Source organism: Pterocles gutturalis, unplaced genomic scaffold (assembly GCF_000699245.1).
Source record: "Pterocles gutturalis isolate BGI_N339 unplaced genomic scaffold, ASM69924v1 scaffold47702, whole genome shotgun sequence".
Taxonomy (NCBI): Eukaryota; Metazoa; Chordata; class Aves; order Pterocliformes; family Pteroclidae; genus Pterocles; species Pterocles gutturalis.
Window position 1 is genome coordinate 46,006 of NW_010109502.1, and position 18,306 is coordinate 64,311.

Consider the following 18,306-nt stretch of genomic DNA (forward strand, 5'->3'; position numbering starts at 1 on the left):
ATGGCTTGGGACTGTGTAGAACAGAAGGGACCAACCTTTCCAGGGCCTTGGCTGGGTGCAAGTTTCTGGGTAGCCTAATGGGCAGCTGAGACCACTGCTGCTCTTTGGAGCCTTAGAATGGCTGTTGAGGTTACTGTCACAGAGGGCTGATAATCAACAGTAATGGCCTTCCTGTTCCTTCCACAAGAAATTTTTTTTGTGGGATAATTGTAAGATGATTGGCTAGATTTGCCTTGTGGACTGGATCTACCTACCCTTCTAATTGCCTATGGGATATCTGCAGTCTAGCTGGTATGGCATATTGCTTTAGCTTGTACCTGAAAACTTAGTAGTTGTGAGAAATTTGGATCTCAAACTGCTGGTGTTGCACCTCGACTTCTTCCCATTTGGGTTGATCACAGTCCACAGTGTACAGAGACCTGCATAGCACAGATATAGTTTCTTTTGTTTTTCATTCCATGGTGATGGAGTGGGGTTAGGAATGTCTGACCACACACCAACTTTTGGAAACCCTGCTGCTATTTTTCAGGAGAAAAACATTTATGCTCCCACCTTATGGACTGTCCTTGAAAGCTGCCCCTTATTAGAACAACATGTGGATAGAGAGAGTAACTGCCCTATGACTGTGCTGCTTTATTCACTGATGCTGTCACACGTTGCTGGCCTGTTATAAGACATATTTGTTGGTGGCCCTGATTTGGAATTGGTGCATAGTATAAAATCAGGGATACTTTCATGATGTAAAAATCAAAAGTACTTTTAAGCTAGGTGCCATGGCGAAGTCTTCCAGTCATGTAAAGGAGGCTTTTTTGTGCTGCCCTTAGTCATGAGACCATTTTTGCTCTACAGTAGTAACTGTCCTGTCAGCTGTAGATTAATGAACTCCGCTGGAGTTGTACATATGTGAGGCTGACAATACCATTATGAAATATTTCCATTGCAACTGGTCAAAACAGATTGAAGTCATTGGGTGTTTTGCTTTATTTTCACACTGCTAGAATAGGTTGGGTGTGTACTTAATCTTTAAGGAATTAGAACTGTTGGGCAAGAACAAACTTCCTGATTTAGTCTTCCTTCATTGAGAGAAATGACAAATCTCCCACTGATTGCACTCACTGGGACAGAATTAGGTCCTGAAATTATTTTTCTTCCCATCCTATTCTGATAGGCTACGTTAGTTCTATTAAAAATAGTCCCATATAATCCCATATAATCAACCCCAAATTTTCATCCAGATACCTCACACAGAAGACTAAGTTGCCTCCTAGGCAGGATGGGGATATTGAGATGATCTTCCCCCAGATATTCTTCACAAAAATTGGGTCACTCTGTCTTTTGAGAGACTCCCAGAATTACGGTTTCTTGATGAAGAAACAGTGCAAGAAATTTATCAAGGCTCCTTGGCACCCTGGGGAAATTTTAAATAGATACAAATAGATAAATGAAGTCCCACGTAACCACGGTGATTTTGCTTCTCATTGAACTCATGTTAGTTTTCTTTAACAATGATGACAAGGATAAAGTGCTTCAATACTCATCACCGCCATGGAAATAATTTCCATTAACCTGCTTTAAAAGAATACTGAGAAAACGCACTGTCAAATCTCTTTGATATTAAACCTAAATGGAGAAACCCTTGCTGGACCTTCATATCTTGGTCAGCAGCAGGAATAGTGGGTGGATTATTTGATAGTCTTTATATAGTAGGATAATGGATCTCAGACAAAATCTCAATAGAAAAGTATGTTATTAAAAATCACTTACCAGCGTTAGCTCAATCTGATCCCCATACCTCAGCTTCAAATAAATGTGAACTCCCAGGTTTTTTTGAAACTGGTTCTTTACCAGTTGGAAGCACAAGCCTGTTAGTTCAGCATGTGGATGGAAATTGTCACTGCCTTTACCCTGGTGCTACACCACAATTAGTGACTATGAGGTCTCCCGGCTCCAAGGTTGTGAATCTTCCATGAGTGATAAAACTGACTTTCAAATTTATAAATAAAAAATGAAACTGGATGAAATTCCTTGAAGCTACCAAAAATGGAGAAAGCAAAACCCCTTTGCCCAGCTGGTGATCATTAAAAAAAATTAAATGCATAAAAGTCACAATGGTGGTAATTTATTGGCTTGCTCTAACAGAATATTGTTTAACATACCTGTAATTCATGCTCCAACTCCATTCTTTCATAAGTCATGGTAATTACTACATGTCCCGAGGGGCAAAGAAATACAGAGATCCTCAGTAATAGGCCTTTTGTCTTCTCTTAACAGGACATGCATATTATCAGCACAGATGAGAATCAGGTGTTTGCAGCTGTTCAAGAGTGGAACCAGAATGACACGTACAACCTGTATATCTCGGACACCCGAGGGGTGTACTTCACCCTGGCTTTGGAAAACGTGAAAAGCAGTAGAGGACTGGAGGGGAATATAATCATTGACCTTTATGAGGTATGTAGTAAAGGTCACCCTACAAAGAACAGCAACTGCTTGTTAGTTCAAGCGAGTCTAAATCTCTTACCAGCCCTCCAGGATCTTAATTGTTTTGGGATCAGCCCAGAGGCATTTACTGGGTTTGGTGCTGAGCCAACTTGTGTGGGAATAGATGCAGTGCATTGTGCTATAGGTGTGACATCTGGTTGCTTTCAAGTCAATGACTGGTTAGCTGTGTGTCTTTTCCAAAAGGGAAAACCACTATCCTTCTCATGCTAATGTGGGTGTCTAGAGAAGGACTCAAAATACTGTTGTTCCCCTTGGACAGCTAGAGGCACCTGCGTGAGGGAATGTGGATTCCACCTTTGTGAGCACTGAGCTGTTTCTGAATGATAAGCAAAAGTTTATAGGTATTGTTTGCCCAGATATAACAGCTGGATAACTTCTTCCCTGAATCATCTTCCATTCTCATTCTTCTGCCAGGCCTTTCAGCCTTGGCCAACAGCAGTCCAGTTGTTCTGGTTCCTGGTTTCTTTAGAGCATTCTGGTTCTGGTGTGTCATAAGTAATTAGATGGAAGGTCTGCTGAGATTCGGAGCTCAGTGCTTTGCCAGCAACAACTAATTGATAATACTGATAGTAATGGCTGACTTCTAATGTTACATGGAGAAGTGTTTTTGCTGTTGTAGAGGTTAGAATTATGCATTTATTTATTTCAGCCGTAATAATGCCCTTTTAACAACATCATCAGTTTGTTTATAAAAATCCAGGTAGTTCAAGGCAATGAGGGAAAACTGACAAATAATGCATGGATCAGTATGAAGGAAAGGGTTTACATTTTATTTTAATCTAGTTAAATATATTGTCCTGCCTCTGAAACAAAGATGTATGTCTGTGTTGTGGTGAACCAGCTGAAATAAATTTATATCATCTCCCATTCCTGGGCAAACTCTGTATTCCCCAGCTGTGTATCATGGACATTTCACTGTTAAATGCTGATAAGAGATTTTCAGAGGGTCATTCAAAGGGTGATGTCACTCAGGGTGCTTTAGAGTAGAAGGATTTGTGTCCTGGCTGTTGCCAGAAGATTTGGATTTTCAGCAAGTTCCTTCTTCCTATCTCACTTTCACAGTTGTGCAATGGAGACCAAACTCAACATGAAATCTTTTTGAGTACGTTTTGACAGGACCATATTCTGCTGCAGTGGGTTCTGCTGACAAAAATCAAAACATTTGGAACAACTGGGTTGATTTTGACTGGATTTGGGAGTGGAAAGAAAATGAAGGAATCAAGTTTGCAAAACATCAGTGTTTCAGCATATTCAGGATTTCCATCTCTTGTATGAAAGAAAAAAAAAAGACCACAACAAAAGATCTCGCACTGCTTCTGATGTGACCTGCTGTCTCCCATATTATGGCAATTGGGGGTGGGGTGGGGATACTGGGGCAAACCACATCCTCAGGCTCAAAGAGCTCTGTGTGACATGGTGCGTTATGTACCTTGAAGCTCATCATCAGCCTGTCTGCAAGCACTCAAGGAAGTCCAAAAGTGGGCTGTTTCCTAGGGATCTGCTCTCTGAACATCCTTGGTTTTTTCCTCCAGAGAGAGAGACTGCACGAGGCCTTTCAGCTGTGCAGGCACCATCAAGATGTACTTGTAATGCCATTCACAGTCTTTTAAGGCTGGATTGAGATTACTTTATTGCTTTTTCAGAGACCTTCCACTCCTGAGAGTGCTCAGGTGGGCCTTATTTTTGGCCTCCTCTTCCAATGTATTTTTTCATCTCTCTCTTTTTTTCCTAGGTAGCAGGGATCAAAGGCATATTCCTGGCTAACAGGAAGATAGATGACCAAATCAAGACTTTCATTACCTACAACAAGGGTAGAGACTGGCGTTTGCTGCAGGCACCAGACACTGATCTAAGAGGGCATCCTGTAGTTTGCCAGCTGGTGAGTGGCAGATCTTTTCCAAGCAGAAAAGCAGCAGAGCTGCTTATTTAAGTCACTGGGTTAACAAAACTCTCATTGTTTTTTCTCTTGACATTGTGGGTGTTAAGTCAATTAATAAGATTTCTTTTTTCTATAGCTTCATAGATTTTAAGGGTTAATTCTGACTATCTTTCTTGACCTTGTTTATGGAACTCAAGTCAGAATAAGAAAGTTTCTGAGGAAAAGTGTTCTAGATCAAATTGTTGGTAAAAACAAGTGCAGATATGCTTGCTTGTAATGCAGCTTTCCTGCTTCTCTTGCTCCTAGCTACTTTTATGATGCTTGTTCAGAAAATGAACATATGCTGCTATTTGTAACAGTGCTAAGAGCAGAGGGGTCATTTTCAGAAGGATTGGAGCATCTGTGTACAATCGCCAAGGGTTCCTCTGATATTTAAGTTGTTGCATATTAAAGCTTCTGCCTTTTATTTGTTTCCTGTCAACAGCCCTTTTGCTCACTGCACTTACATCTACAACTCTCAGAGAATCCATATACTTCAGGAAGCATTTCCAGCAAAGAGACAGCTCCTGGGCTGCTGGTAGCAACAGGTAAGAACATAAGTGCTTCTCACCCCTCACCCATGCCTTACTGGGAGCCTGAGAGTATATGAGATGGTTTGTGTTGGTGTAAAAGCTTTCAGCTCTGTTTCAGCAAGTGCCCAGCTAATTCACGTTAACTCCCATTTGCTAGGGGCTAGGAGAAGAGATGGGGCCCCTGACTTCAGGAACAGCAATGCCTGTCAGGTATTTGTTGCTCTACAGTAACCCGTATTCAGGTCTAAGCCCAGACGTGTAAGGGATCATTACCAACTGGCATTACTAACTCCTCTCACTTGACATTGTTACAACCACTGCTGTGGGTGTCTACCCATTTGCTGGAGTTAATATGAATGAGAATAGGACCTATAATCATGGCTATGCTCCTAGAAGATGTCAGTACATTCCACCTTTTGAGCAGCAGGCACAGAGTTGTCACAAAGCCTGTTGGGTGAAGCCTGGACTTTGTGAGTGCCTGTCTTGTCCATAGCACCTACTTTCAGCACTGTATTGCTCCAAGACTAGCAGCACTTTATCAGCACTGCATGGGTCATTGTTATTGTGGGTTGTTCTGCAAAATAGTTCTTTGGCAGGTTGTGATGTTTTAATGGCAACCTGCTACAGTGCTTCATGGGGGCAATGGCTGACCCATTGTAATTAATCTGACAACCATCACAGGTCCTGTGTTCACACAGCTTGCAGCCTAATCAGGATGGATGGGGCTACCAACCACACTCAGAACTCCCATGCGCTCTGTGGGAGCTGCTGAGCTACCAAAGTGCTTTGTGAATGGCTGATGTTATTGAAAGCTGGCCTCTGAGGCACGTAGGCTGTCCTACCTTTCACAGGGAGGCTCCAACATATGCTCAAATATGCCCAAATAACATAACCATTCTTTCTAAGGCTCAGTTTATCTCCTTTGTCTTGTTCAGCCTACCAGTGGCTTGCAAGTGTGTCATGTTAGTGTATTGCCCATATAAATTTACGCTGTTTCTTCCAACGATTTCTATTCTCATGTCCTTCTGTGCTTCCGTGTGTCTGCTAGACTAAGCCAGAACCTGAGAGACAGGTTCCCTTCATGACATTTATATCTCAACACGGGAAGCACTGATTTCCAGTTCACTGATCCAGGCTGAATAGGGTGAGATAATTTGATTTAAACCTCCATATCTTCCTATGCATAGCCAAGTGGAGTCATCATTCCTGGCAGGTCACACTTGCTAGGTGGATGCTTAGGACCAAGCCCTGCTTATGATGCTGTGGTTGCAGAGGCTTTTTTTCTTTAACCTTTTAGGAAGCAAATAGAGGCAGCAGGACAGTGAGATTCTAGGCATTGATCTAAATTGTTAGTAAATGAGGTTCTTTTCAAGCTGTCAGTACATGGGATGAATGCTTTCCCAGTCTAACAATTAACCTTTAAAAGGCAGAATATAATTTTTGTGTTACTGCTTTGTGCGATAAAAAGCTTAACCTGTTGGGAATATACACATCTGTTTCCACTAACCAGTTTCACAATAACAGGAACGTCTCACCATGTTGGTGAATGCGTTCCAGGATAAGCATTGCAACTTGTTCTCACAGGCACTGGCTGCTCTGTGTCATGCCATTTGATTTACAGTGGTACACTTCCAGCAATAACTGGAAACTCAGACTCTTGATATGAAGACAGAGGTTATATTCTTGCAAAGGGAAGAATTATGTTTTAGTGTCTATTTGTCCAGCTGCCAAATCCTCTTGACTTGTTCAGGAGTTAGTAATGTTTGGTGAGGTTTGAATCTGTGTAGTTGAAAGAAACTAGATGGGGAGAGTAAAGCAAATAATAGCACAGGTTTGCACAGAAAAACAGACAGAAGGAAGAGATAGCAACAGCATCTCACCTTTTTACTCTTTCGCTGCCACAGTCTGGAAATCCCTGTTTAGAAAGTTGGCTTTCCAGTTTTGATATTTAAAATATGATGATACAAAACTTACACTTCTGCCTTTAAGTCAGTTTCTAATTATTGAGGAATTTCACTCATGATAAGACACGGGACTAAACAGACTTTTGCGCTGACACAGTAGATTTATCCTTGTGAACCTGGATGTCCATATAGACTGTCCTTCTATATGGTTGCCCATGGCAGGTTTTCCTTCTACCTTCATCTAAAGCAGTTGATCACTCTCGCTGGTGTCAGGGAAGAAGATCAATTAGATGGACAGCGTGACATTTCCTACTTCCTGGGCACTGATGGAAAAGCCTTTCTTGAATTCTCCTGCCTTCCTGAACCAGAAATTTTATTTTCTGAAACAGTGGTGTCACAATGATGTCGCTAGTTGGATTCCATGGTGGTGACAGGAGAGCGTCAACCCACATCTGGGTTTTAATTTCTCATTTTGCAGCATTAAATGTCAGAAATTTAATTAACATTTTCATTAGTGTGTTTTTATTATGCTCTTGTTGATGCTACAGATGTGTAAGAGTGCCACCTCTCCCTTTGCTGTTTTTGGAGAAAAATATTAGTTCTCCCATCCTTCCATGGAAATTACACCTGCTTTAAAAACCATCTAATTTGGAAGATGTAAGAGTGGCTCACTAGGTAAAAAATTCTTGGGCTTTGAATAAAGAAGTCATGGGTTTGACCACAATATGGTGGCTGTGGGCCATTATTGTTGAGAGGCCTTCTGGTGGAGTATCTGTAAGTGGAACATCTGCCTGCTTCCTATGGGACAGCTGTTCATACCAACAGAACCCCACCCACAATGACTGAAGTTACTATTAACAGACCAGCAGAAAAAATAGTTCCTGGGTGACTGTGGTAGCTTTTTCTTGAACCAGTGGGTGCATTGGGAAGTAAGGAGGTGAGAATAAATTAATTTAGAGCAGACCTGCATTGTTCAGTGAGCCTGATTTTAACTCTGTGTTGATTTTAACTCTCGAAACAGAAGCAAGATGCTGACCTCAGGGCAGCATGGGGAATAAGGTCTATCCAGGGCTTGTGCAAGTTTTTCAGATATTGAGCATCTCTCTCTTGCAACTATTGATGGATGCTCAGAGGTTCCAGAGAGCTGGGGATTTAGTCCAAGTTCATTATTTACTCTGTATTAAGGTTTATCACTGTAAGATTTGAGATTCTCTCTGCTGTCTCAGATGGGGGACCTTGGGGGAAAAAAAAACCTATTTCAAGCTCTGACGTAGTGTCTCCAAATGGTGTTCTGCTGTACTTTCTCTATATATGGTTGAGGTTGACGTTTTCGTTTGCATTGCTTTGAGGTGTGGCATATCCATTCCCTAATGCATGGTGAGGGCAGAGTAGTCCACCCTATAAGGCTGTAGGCAGAACACTTTTCGTCATAATGGAAATTACAAAATTAAAATTAAGAACTGTACCAAGTAACCAGTAAGTTTAAACTCACAAGTTGGGACAGCTAGGTCAATGCGAAAAATTGATATTGTCTAGAATGCTGTTCAGTTTGGTCTCTACCTCTCTGCTACAAAGTCATTTGACCCACCTTAGTTCTCTGAACCGTTTCTGCCCCCAGATGAGTTTCATACCTAAACAAACAAGATTTCCTTCAAGTGGAACTCATATTTCATTACACCACAGTCCTCATTAATTGCAAACCATTCATAAACCTAGGAAGAAGCTTTGTTTATTTGACTGCAGGTTCTGAGATGAGTTTGAGCATTTTGGCAGACTCTCAAATAGACTTTCTAGGCCCATAATCATGGGCTTCAGTGGGGCCTGGGTTTCACCTTTAAACTCAGACGTATGAGTAACTTCTCTTTGGATGCTCTCCTTTACACAAGACATAGAGACAGAGGTAATTACCTTACCTTTGGCAAAGACTGGTAGATGACAGAGATGCAACTCTCCAGCGAGAGCACAAAGGCTGCAAGTTCAGAGAAAGATGTGTATGGTAGCTGGGGACAGTGGCCACTATTCTGCTGCCATTCTGATTATTAGTTTGCACCAAATGAGCATGGGTTTTCATACACAGATTTTCAAATATGTAGGTCCCTGCCTGGAACAAGCCTGCCCATAGCGGCTTGCAATTATGGGCAATGATATCCGCTGAGAAAATGAGCTGATAATACTGTTTCTCCCCAGCATCAATTTTCAAATGGCATAGCTCTTGTAAGTGAATGTTGCCACCTGGCCATAGTGTTGTTTTTAGATGACAAAATAAACAAGAACAGCAAGGAAGCACTGGTCAGGCCAAGTAATTTTGGTTTCTTGGGAAAATACAGTTCTGTGTTTGTCCGTACAAGAATGTCTGACACTTGCTTGTGTTGCAGGCAATGTTGGCTCTGAGCTTTCCTACACTGATGTTGGAGTGTTCATCTCTTCTGATGGCGGAAATTCCTGGAGACAGGTATGTTTTTCAGAACCAAGGAAAACATGGAAACTTTTGCTATGCTTCTTCTGAGTCTTCCCTTCCTAGTGGAGTGGAGCACTCATGCAGTACCTGATTTGTTTGCAGATCTTCGAGGAGGAGTACAATGTGTGGTTTCTGGACTGGGGAGGGGCACTGGTGGCCATGAAACACACGTCAGTGCCCATCCGGCATATGTGGTAAGGAAACTTGTTACTTTGAGAAGGTTTTCTGATGGGGATAAGCTGACAGTTGTGCTAATATCTCTAGCATCACCTAGTCAAGATCTGCTAATTAGATCACTGTTATCTGTATTTTACCGTATTGTTTTGTTGATTAATATAATGATTACTGTACTGTTTTATAAATATAATGGCTATATACATAACCACACACATATATGAATTACTCTTTGCACTATTAATGTACTATGAGACTTCAGGTGGGGTTATTTTCCCACAGACGCATATATACTGAATAAGAAGTCATCCTTTATGCTTCAGGTATTTCTAAGAGGATGTAGCCCTCACTTCTGCTTTTTATTTACAGAATCTAGTATTAAACTGGTAAGACGGATAAAGGAAGCAAGAGGAGAGTGCAGTAGGTATTGATAAGGACAATAGAGATGTGTTGCTAACGTTGCTGTCTCCTATAGGATTCCACTATCAATTTCCAGAGATACAGTGGTGGCAACTGAATATAGTTGGATATGGAATAGGGCAAAATGATTTCTCCATTGAAGATACTGTTTTGCTATAAATGGGTTATAACAGTCTAAGCACTAAAGATACTACTCAAAATTATCCTCTCCTTAACCTTTGCCCCTCTCGCTCCTGCACCAGCTAAGCATTAGAGAGAGAGGCATTCAGAAATTCAAAGCTAACCTGGTTTACAGAAAATGTGTATACTAGCATCACCTTCAGTCTCTGGGCTTGAGTGAAAGAGGGGCATGGCTAATGGACTGACCTACCCAGCTTCTAATGTTGGTTAGAAGTGAATTAGTTAGAAATAGCCTTCAGAGACAAGATTTGTGTTCCTGTCTGCAAGATCAAGTAATTTCTCAGCTTGATGGTGCTAAGCACATCTCTATCTCATGCTCTTCATGCAGAACAGGAGATGTGGCCTTCAGTCAAATAGAAAAAGAAAGCAATGGTGTTTGGCAGCAGTGGTGAGGTCTCCTCTACCTGAGTCATTATTGTATAAAATCCTTCAGTTAAATTACAGTCATTCAGAAGCTGGAGACCTCAAGACAGGCTGTCTTTACCCATCACAAGCTAATGTTCCAGAGATGTGCCTTAAAAACATTAATGGCTACTTTTTCAATATTAAAAGCTTCTGGACGTTATGTTCCTGACCTGACAGATAACTCTGGGATGACTGCAACATAGATTTCTATTAAAGTTTGAATATGTTGCATTTCAGCACATTTCTTGACCACCTGAGCTAAAGAAATGACTTTTATTGTTGACGTGCTAGTGGCTTGTTAATCACAAGATGTACTGGCTCACATTCCTAAGGCTTTGTAATTTTTCTAGGATAGGGAAACCAAGTGTGCTCTGAGAGGTCTGTGCCTGCCTGTGGGATTACAAGCAAGTCACTATATGCAAAATGAGGGTTGAGATCTTTGTCTTGCTTTCTAGTGTTCAGGAAGCAGGTGGTTTGTTTTATCATAAGCGAGCTTGTTGCAGTCATAACTTAGTATACTAAGTCAGGGCCAGGGGTTAGTCTAGGCCAGCATCCTCTTGCCAACAGCCTCCATAACTGGACATAAAGAGGACAGTAGTAACAGGGTAGACCCATAATGATGTTTCCAGCAGACTCCAGCTTTCTGTCTGTGGATAGAATGTGTTGTGTGAATAGTAACGTATACCTCTGAAAGGTAACTCAGTAGTCATGACTGTACCTGAAGTGCCCTCAGGAAAGGGGACATCAAGACCATGTCAAAGTCTTTTCACCAAACCAGGTATGAACCAAGGCAGGAGAAGTGTGTGTTAGCCAAGAGTAGGTGTCACCAGCAGGTACATGAGGCTGTGGCAAGTTTTACTCTGGAAGAGTGAAAGGTGAGCTGCTTATTGAAAGAGCTGTAAGTCGTGTATTCTCCATTTATTACTATATTATTCAACCCAGGTGTAACTGTTTTGTGTCTTGCCTTGTGAAGGCTCTTTGGATGTAAAAAGCATGTGACATATAAGTGCCTGTACTTAGATGTTGGGAAAGATTTGGTCACAGGTTGATTTCCATAGGAGCTGAGAGTCCAGGTCACGTTTGTTTGCTTTGCAGAGGTTCCTTTCAGGTTTTCTCCCTTTCCACTAAGTCTCATGAAATGGCACGTGCCATACTATGAGTGCCCTACCTGCTCTATTAAATGGCTAGTGATTTAGAGCTGTTATCAATAGGCTCCAACAGGCTTCCTCCAAAATTGTACCCTTAGGGGCTTTAGAATTTGCTTCATATTGCCTCAGTAGGCACCTGTTTTATGGGCAGGAGTGGAATAGATTAAAGGGTACATGTATATCTGTTGGTTCTCAGGCTTAGACATTGTACAATAAGTCTCATCCTGGAGAAAAGAGGGGCGGATAATTGAAAAGCCGAGAGAACTTTAGCTAAGCTAATGAAGCATGCTGTTCCTCAGAAACTGAAATGCTATTTAGATAGATAAGCATGCAAGCAGAACAGCATACAAATGCACAGGTGTATGGGGAGATACACACATTTAAATAAATAGATGTAGGGCAGATAAACTTTTTTGTATCCTATTGTACTCCTAGCTTTCTGTCTTTAGTCTATAGTCAGCTTCCTATTCTGGCAGATGTGCATTGTGAATCAGGTGAAGGTATTTTGCTAGGTGCTGTGAGAGGCAGATACTTAGGGAATGGTGACTGCAAGCCTTGGCTTTCCACACTAGACATCCAAGATTTTTGTAACCCATTGCTTGGTAATACATATTACACTGGCCCCCTGGTCCTTTGGTGGCATCTCAGATAGTGTCCCTGATGCTACTTGGAGTGGGGAGTATTTCAGTTTCCAGGAAGGCAGTCTTGGACAAATCCAGGTGCTCAGGTGCATGCGCATACACATGGCATGCACAACCCCCTTAAACTTTCCTCGCCTGGAAAACAATGCAAACTTCTTTTTTACACTCACTTTAAAATGAGGATTGTTTCCTGCTATTCAAAGAAGTTTTTGCCATGATTGTCTCTTCGGTAATGTCCATCGAGAGTAATCTGTCAGCCTTCACAGCCCAGGTACCTCACAGAATTACAGAGAACTCTGTAATGACCCTGCTGGGAGAGGATCAAATAATTTTTATATCCAATAAACCTATATGCTTCTCTGTTTGTTTGTTCTTCCTTTGCTGGTAGAATTTGGAGCTGAAAATCTGGTCAGAAATTGTGTGGGAGTAGTTGTGTGGAGGCTCTGGGGGCAGAGAGAAAGTTGGTTGCTTTCAGAACTGTTCCTGGGCAGCAGCTCTGGGAGCTGGATGCTGACAGCCTGCAGGTTACCTGCCTTTCGTGCTGCAGTAGCAGCTGGGTATGCACACCTTCCTCTGGCTGTTTTCTGTGCTGTTTTGGGCACAGGGTGTCAGGGTGACATGAGGGCTGGGAGGCCAGGAGCCAACTGAGGTCCCTGGGACAGCAGGTGCCACAGGGTCTTGCAGCCAGGACCCATCGTACCCTCCCACCCCCCAGCTAGGATCAGGGCAGCCAGGGACAGCCCAGCCCTGCACATCAGGCAGCTCTCTGGGGACAGGGATGGGCTGGGGCCAGGCTGGGACATTAACCTGTGTGTCATGCTCATGGCTGGTCAGGGCTGTGGCAGAGCTACAGCCTGGCATTTCTCTGGAGTCATAGAATCACAGAATGGTTTGAGTTGGAAGGGACCTTAAAGATCATCTAGTTCTAACCCCTCTGCCATGGACAGGGACACCTTCCACTGGACCAGGTTGCTCAAAGCCTCATCCAACCTCAGTGGAGCTCTTGGGCCAAGGATGGGGTGGGGGGAGGTCATGAGACAGTCTGGGAAGGAGCACTAAGGCAGAGACCACCGGAGTCCTGACCCAGTCTTCTGGTGGGGTCAGTTAGATGTTCATTCACTTACTCCTTTGCAGTTGTCAGAGATGGAGTGGTTGCTGGGGTGCAGCTGAGAGCAGGGTTTGCTAACCCTCCTCCACTAATCTGAAAGCCTGTTGTACTAACTCTAATTCAACCAAGACCCTGTCAGCTGGGTTGGGATACACATGCTCTTTGCTAAAAACAGAGAGTGGTGGTTGTGGGTAGGGACAGATGACCAAAAGCCACTGAGTTACCTTGGTTTGTCACTGGCAGTGTGAACACTCTCAGCCTCTAAGAAGGGAAATGCTTTGATTTTAACCAGCACACAACTTTGCTTTACACCTGCTGTAACAGGCAAAGAGCAGCCAGGCTAAGCACTGTCTGTGGCTCAGTTTGGCCACCTTCCTCCACCTTTCTGTAAAATGGAGACCACCTCTGTAATGGCATGCAAAGAAGTATTAGTAGGGCTAGAGAGAGTGTAGCTAATCCCATATGGCACTGATACACACATGGGCTGAAATGTTCTGTGTTGACAGCAATTTTCATGTGTTCAGGCCAGGGCTGCTTATGCTCTGGGTGATGCCTTGGGTGAGGTGCTATTGTAGATCCAGGAACAGGACTTGGCAGTACCCCTTGATCCCTTGAGGTCTGATGTACAGCTGGATCAAGTATATCTATGACCTTATTGCCAGTATTTATACTTTCTAAGGGTTTGATCTTTCAAAGTACACCAAGAGCATGACTTAGTGGGCTGGGAAATGGCAAAGACTGGTGCTTGTCTATAAATCTATCTGCTTGGAGCTTGCAGACTTTAGCCAACATTTAATTGCTGCAGTTGCTCTGGAGTAAGTCTTTTTATGTCTACAAATCTTGTTTGCTTCTGTCCCAGGGTGAGTTTTGATGAGGGAAGATCCTGGAGTAAATACAGTTTCACATCAACACCGCTTTTTGTGGATGGATCACTCGTAGACCCTGGCATAGAGACCGAGATAATGACGTAAGTATAGCAGCTCTTAACTTTTTAAAAATGTGATGGCAGAAGGGGTGTGTGGAGATCCTCAAGTGCATGGTGAGCCTCATGGTGTGCAATGCAGTGTGATGTAGCTACACGTGGAGTGTTGCATGAAGGCATGGTGCCGTTTTGTGGTTTTTGCTGATGGTCACAGACCCAGGTGGAGTGTCCATGCATCAGGTGGCCAAGAGATGATGGAGTCAAACTCTTCTCAGTAGTAGCAGGGTAAATAACAAGGAGAGACGATCCCAAGCTGTAGCTTGTGAGTTCAGATAGGACGGTATGTAAATCTGCTTCTCTGGGGAGCGGTGTAGCCCTGGTCAGGTTACAGAGAAGTTGTGGTATCACCGTCCCTGGGAAGTTTTCAAGTCTCGGCTAGATGAAGCCACATATGCCCTGATCTGCAGTTGGTGACAGTCTGTTTTGGAGCAAGAGCTTGGACTAGTGACATCCAGAGGTCCCTTCTCATAAATACTGCTGAGATTGTGTTCCTTGGATCTGATGGCCCAGGGGCTGCAGTGCTCTTCAGAGGCCAGAAATCTGTATTGGTTGCACCTAATGTCACTTCTGTGCTTCCTCCGGTTGCAGCTTGACTGTCTTTTGAGATTGCTGCTGGGTATGCATATCAGCAAACCTCATTGCTTGCTATTGGCATTGTGGGCTGTACATCTGGTTTTAGCTCAAGCTAAAGGTGTTCTCAGTGTGCATATGTGGAGCTGAGCTTGGAATAACTTTCCTGGTCTGGGGTGTAGTATGCTATGATTCACCCATACCATGAAAGGAAGAGTCTGGGCTGGCACTGAAGGTGCTTGGAGCTTCCTCCTCCCAAGACTTCTGAAGTGCTGGGTAGGGCTGGTGGAGTTGGTGTAGTAATGTTGGCCCAAAAACAGGGCAGGATCTGAGTTTAGCAACCAGGGGAGAAAGGGGACCTTATAAATTCAAAGGCATCTTGAAAGAGTCATCCAGCCTCTAGTACAAAGCAGATCAGAGCGCTCTGCTCTGGGATTCTGAACAAAGCCAGGACGAGATGCACTGCCTTCATTGCTTGCTGAGGTGCCTTCTTACCTGTATTTTCTCTGAGCTGGCTTGAACAGATTTCTGAAAAGGATCAGAAAGCGAAGTGGCTAAGATGCCTTAGACTGAGGCATGCCTGAGAAGCATATCTGCAGTGGCACGAAGGAATGCCTTTGGTTAATCACATCAGACACTTGCAGCACTCCAACTCAGGGGCAGGAGATAAACTATAAATTTCACCTTGCAGTTGTTTTGCTTTTCCTGCTGTCTGCACCTGTATCTGAAGTTCCTGCAGATTTTCACTGCTTGCAAGAGAAAAGAGATTCAGGCTACTAGGCTTTAGTCCATCTGCCTACTTATGTGGTAGAAATGCGTAGGTGGATCTCATTGGTGGTGTCACAGGTAGTGGCAGACTGAGAGTAGACTGCTGGGTATGCTTGTCATCAGTTTTTGAGGAAGCTTGGATCAGATAACAGTTGTGTGTCTTGGGTATTTCTGCTAGTAACTCGAATTTATTCCAACTGGGTTGTGTGACTTGTGTTGCTATGCCTTTCAAAAAGCAGGCATACATCAGCCTTACACAAACAGTTACTATGTGGTGAGGAGCGGTCTGTACTTGCAGTAAAGCTCACCTTAGCTGCAAGAAAGTGGCTGGGGGAAAATCCTCTTCTGACAAAGGGTCATTTGAGCTGGCTTCTTTGCCATCTGTGCCATGACACAAGTGAGCCTTTTCGCAAGACTGCTGTTAGCATTATCTTGGGGAAATACATTACAATCCCCAGCTAAAGATTAGAGCCTGCATTCTGTTCACTCTATACATTTTTCTCCAAATGCATCAATCACATGTCACTTTCTGTGTTAGGTTAGTACGGTGTTTTTATGTGAAATTCTTTATGCAATGAGCAATGTTTATCACTTTCCAACCACATACACCTGCAAATACAGAGACACACACACTTGCAGAGAGATGGATCTGGGCTCAAATACGTCTGCACATCAGCACCTTCATTGAAATCAATGGAGCTAATCAGTTTCAACTAGCTGTGGTTTTAGCCCATTTACTTTATAAATCAATGCAGTTCTCTTTTGAGATGAAAGATGCATTTTAGATCTAAGGTTATTGTTACTTATATCTCCTTAGTCTTCTGATGGAAAATGTAGGATGTGAGTTATGTTGCTGAATATATCAGCTTTGTTGAGAGCTGACTCTTTTTCTTTTGAAATCTTTGCAGATGTGTTATTATTGCTATTGTTATGAGTATTGTTTGTATTATAACTGTCATCATTAGTGATTTTTAAAACTATTCTTAATAGTCTGTAAAAGCTAATTTTACATGATACTTGCCATAAATGTTTAGAGAAATTCCTGTCCACAGTGTTAGAGGAACCAAGGAGGAAAGAGCCCATTTATAAAGCCTGTATGCAAACCATTTCTATGGAGATCATTTGGGTATTTCTCACAATGAGAGTTTTAGTGAACTCGTCTATAAGGGCAGTGTACGATTTTGCTGATGTGTGGAAGCTTTGGCTGAGAAGAAATCAATGCCTCTCTGTTGCTACTGGCCATCCTCGGAACCAGGATAACACATGGTGGTTGGAGGTACGTGGAATTTGTGTTTGTGGGTAGAAATCACAATGATTTCAAGAAACTGATGAGAGGAGCACAACGGTTTGGGATTCACATCCCCCATCTGACAATGGGATCAGTGGGAGCTCATAGAGTAGAAGCAGAACTGAGGCAGAGAGAGCAAGACTGTGTACCGCCAAACTGGGTGGGTTAGTGGCTTTTAAAGGTCTGTCTTTCATCCTGGAAAATGCAAAATAATTTATCTAGTGGTCTCAGCTGATTCCTGTTAGGGAAAATTTCCTCCATGATTTGCATCAAAGTGGTCTGTGTTCAACTGCTTCCAAAAAAAACAACATTCTGAGGGGAATGTGTATTAAGTAGGAATTTTACTCCAACTGTTATTAACATATTGCATTATTAACAATATCATCATAATACTGTCTTATTAAAATCAATATATCAGTAGAATGACTATTATTCCCAACCTTCATTTTGTTGCACATCCTGTGAGGGCCTCTCTGGGCTGCAGGAAGCAGCAACACTTTTAGTGTGGAATTTAATACCACTTCATGGCTGTTATGTGAGCAGTTGCGGTATCTGTCTGTATTGTACAAAGACCCTGGGCTTTTCAGATCTTCTCTGCTTTGTGCTGTGTTACTAAGTCCTAAGGAACTTACCAGTGTGGTAAAATCTGTAGATTTGCATGTAGGGACATTATAAGATTCTGAACATCCTAGTGCAGTTTGAATTGGGATCTGCTTTTAGTGGAGAATTGAACAAGATGTCTTGCAGAGGTCTGTTCCAAACTAAATTATTTTATGATTTTGTTATTTCATATGGCCTATAAGGGTGCAAGAATGAATTATTTCCTTACAAGCATAGCTGAGTGGCTCTGGTAAGAATGCAGTTTTGTGACACACAGGGAAATACCACGAGACTGTGTGAGCTGGTCTAACTTGGAGCTCCTGCCTAACCAAGGTGAATCCACTCTCCCTTCCTCCATTCCTGGCTTATCATCCACCTCTCCAGTTCTTTCAGCTGTTGTTTTGACACTCATCTGGTCAGTTCAGCTCCCCTAGTGTCACAGCACTCCAAGAGGTGTGTACCAAAGCACATCGCAGTGTTTGGTGCAGGTGTGAGGAAAGCAGCTCTAGAAAACAGTGTTCTTTAGGAAAATAACTCAAATGCCCAAGGGCAATGGGTTAGGCACGTTCTTAGGTGACCCAATGGGTGCCTAGAAAGCACTAGTCTTTTTAAAGTCTACAGTTTTCTAACTGTCCTATTGCCCTCACTGGTGACTAGTGTATCTTTTAATGATTTCATGTTCTAATGGGTCAGATCTAACATTTCTG

General features: G+C 42.7%; 1 protein-coding gene across 1 annotated transcript in view; it reads left to right on the plus strand.

The window, feature by feature from the left end:
- LOC104461407 (VPS10 domain-containing receptor SorCS3-like) overlaps positions 1-18,306 on the plus strand; it is a gene marked incomplete at both ends in the record, with an annotated part of 76,668 nt that overhangs the window by 38,801 nt on the left and 19,561 nt on the right. Inside the window, 6 exons of the mRNA XM_010072998.1 lie at positions 2,272-2,451; positions 4,235-4,381; positions 4,866-4,968; positions 9,233-9,309; positions 9,418-9,509; positions 14,251-14,358. Of these exons, the coding sequence (XP_010071300.1) occupies positions 2,272-2,451; positions 4,235-4,381; positions 4,866-4,968; positions 9,233-9,309; positions 9,418-9,509; positions 14,251-14,358 (707 nt within the window). The remainder of the gene's footprint in view (positions 1-2,271; positions 2,452-4,234; positions 4,382-4,865; positions 4,969-9,232; positions 9,310-9,417; positions 9,510-14,250; positions 14,359-18,306) is intronic.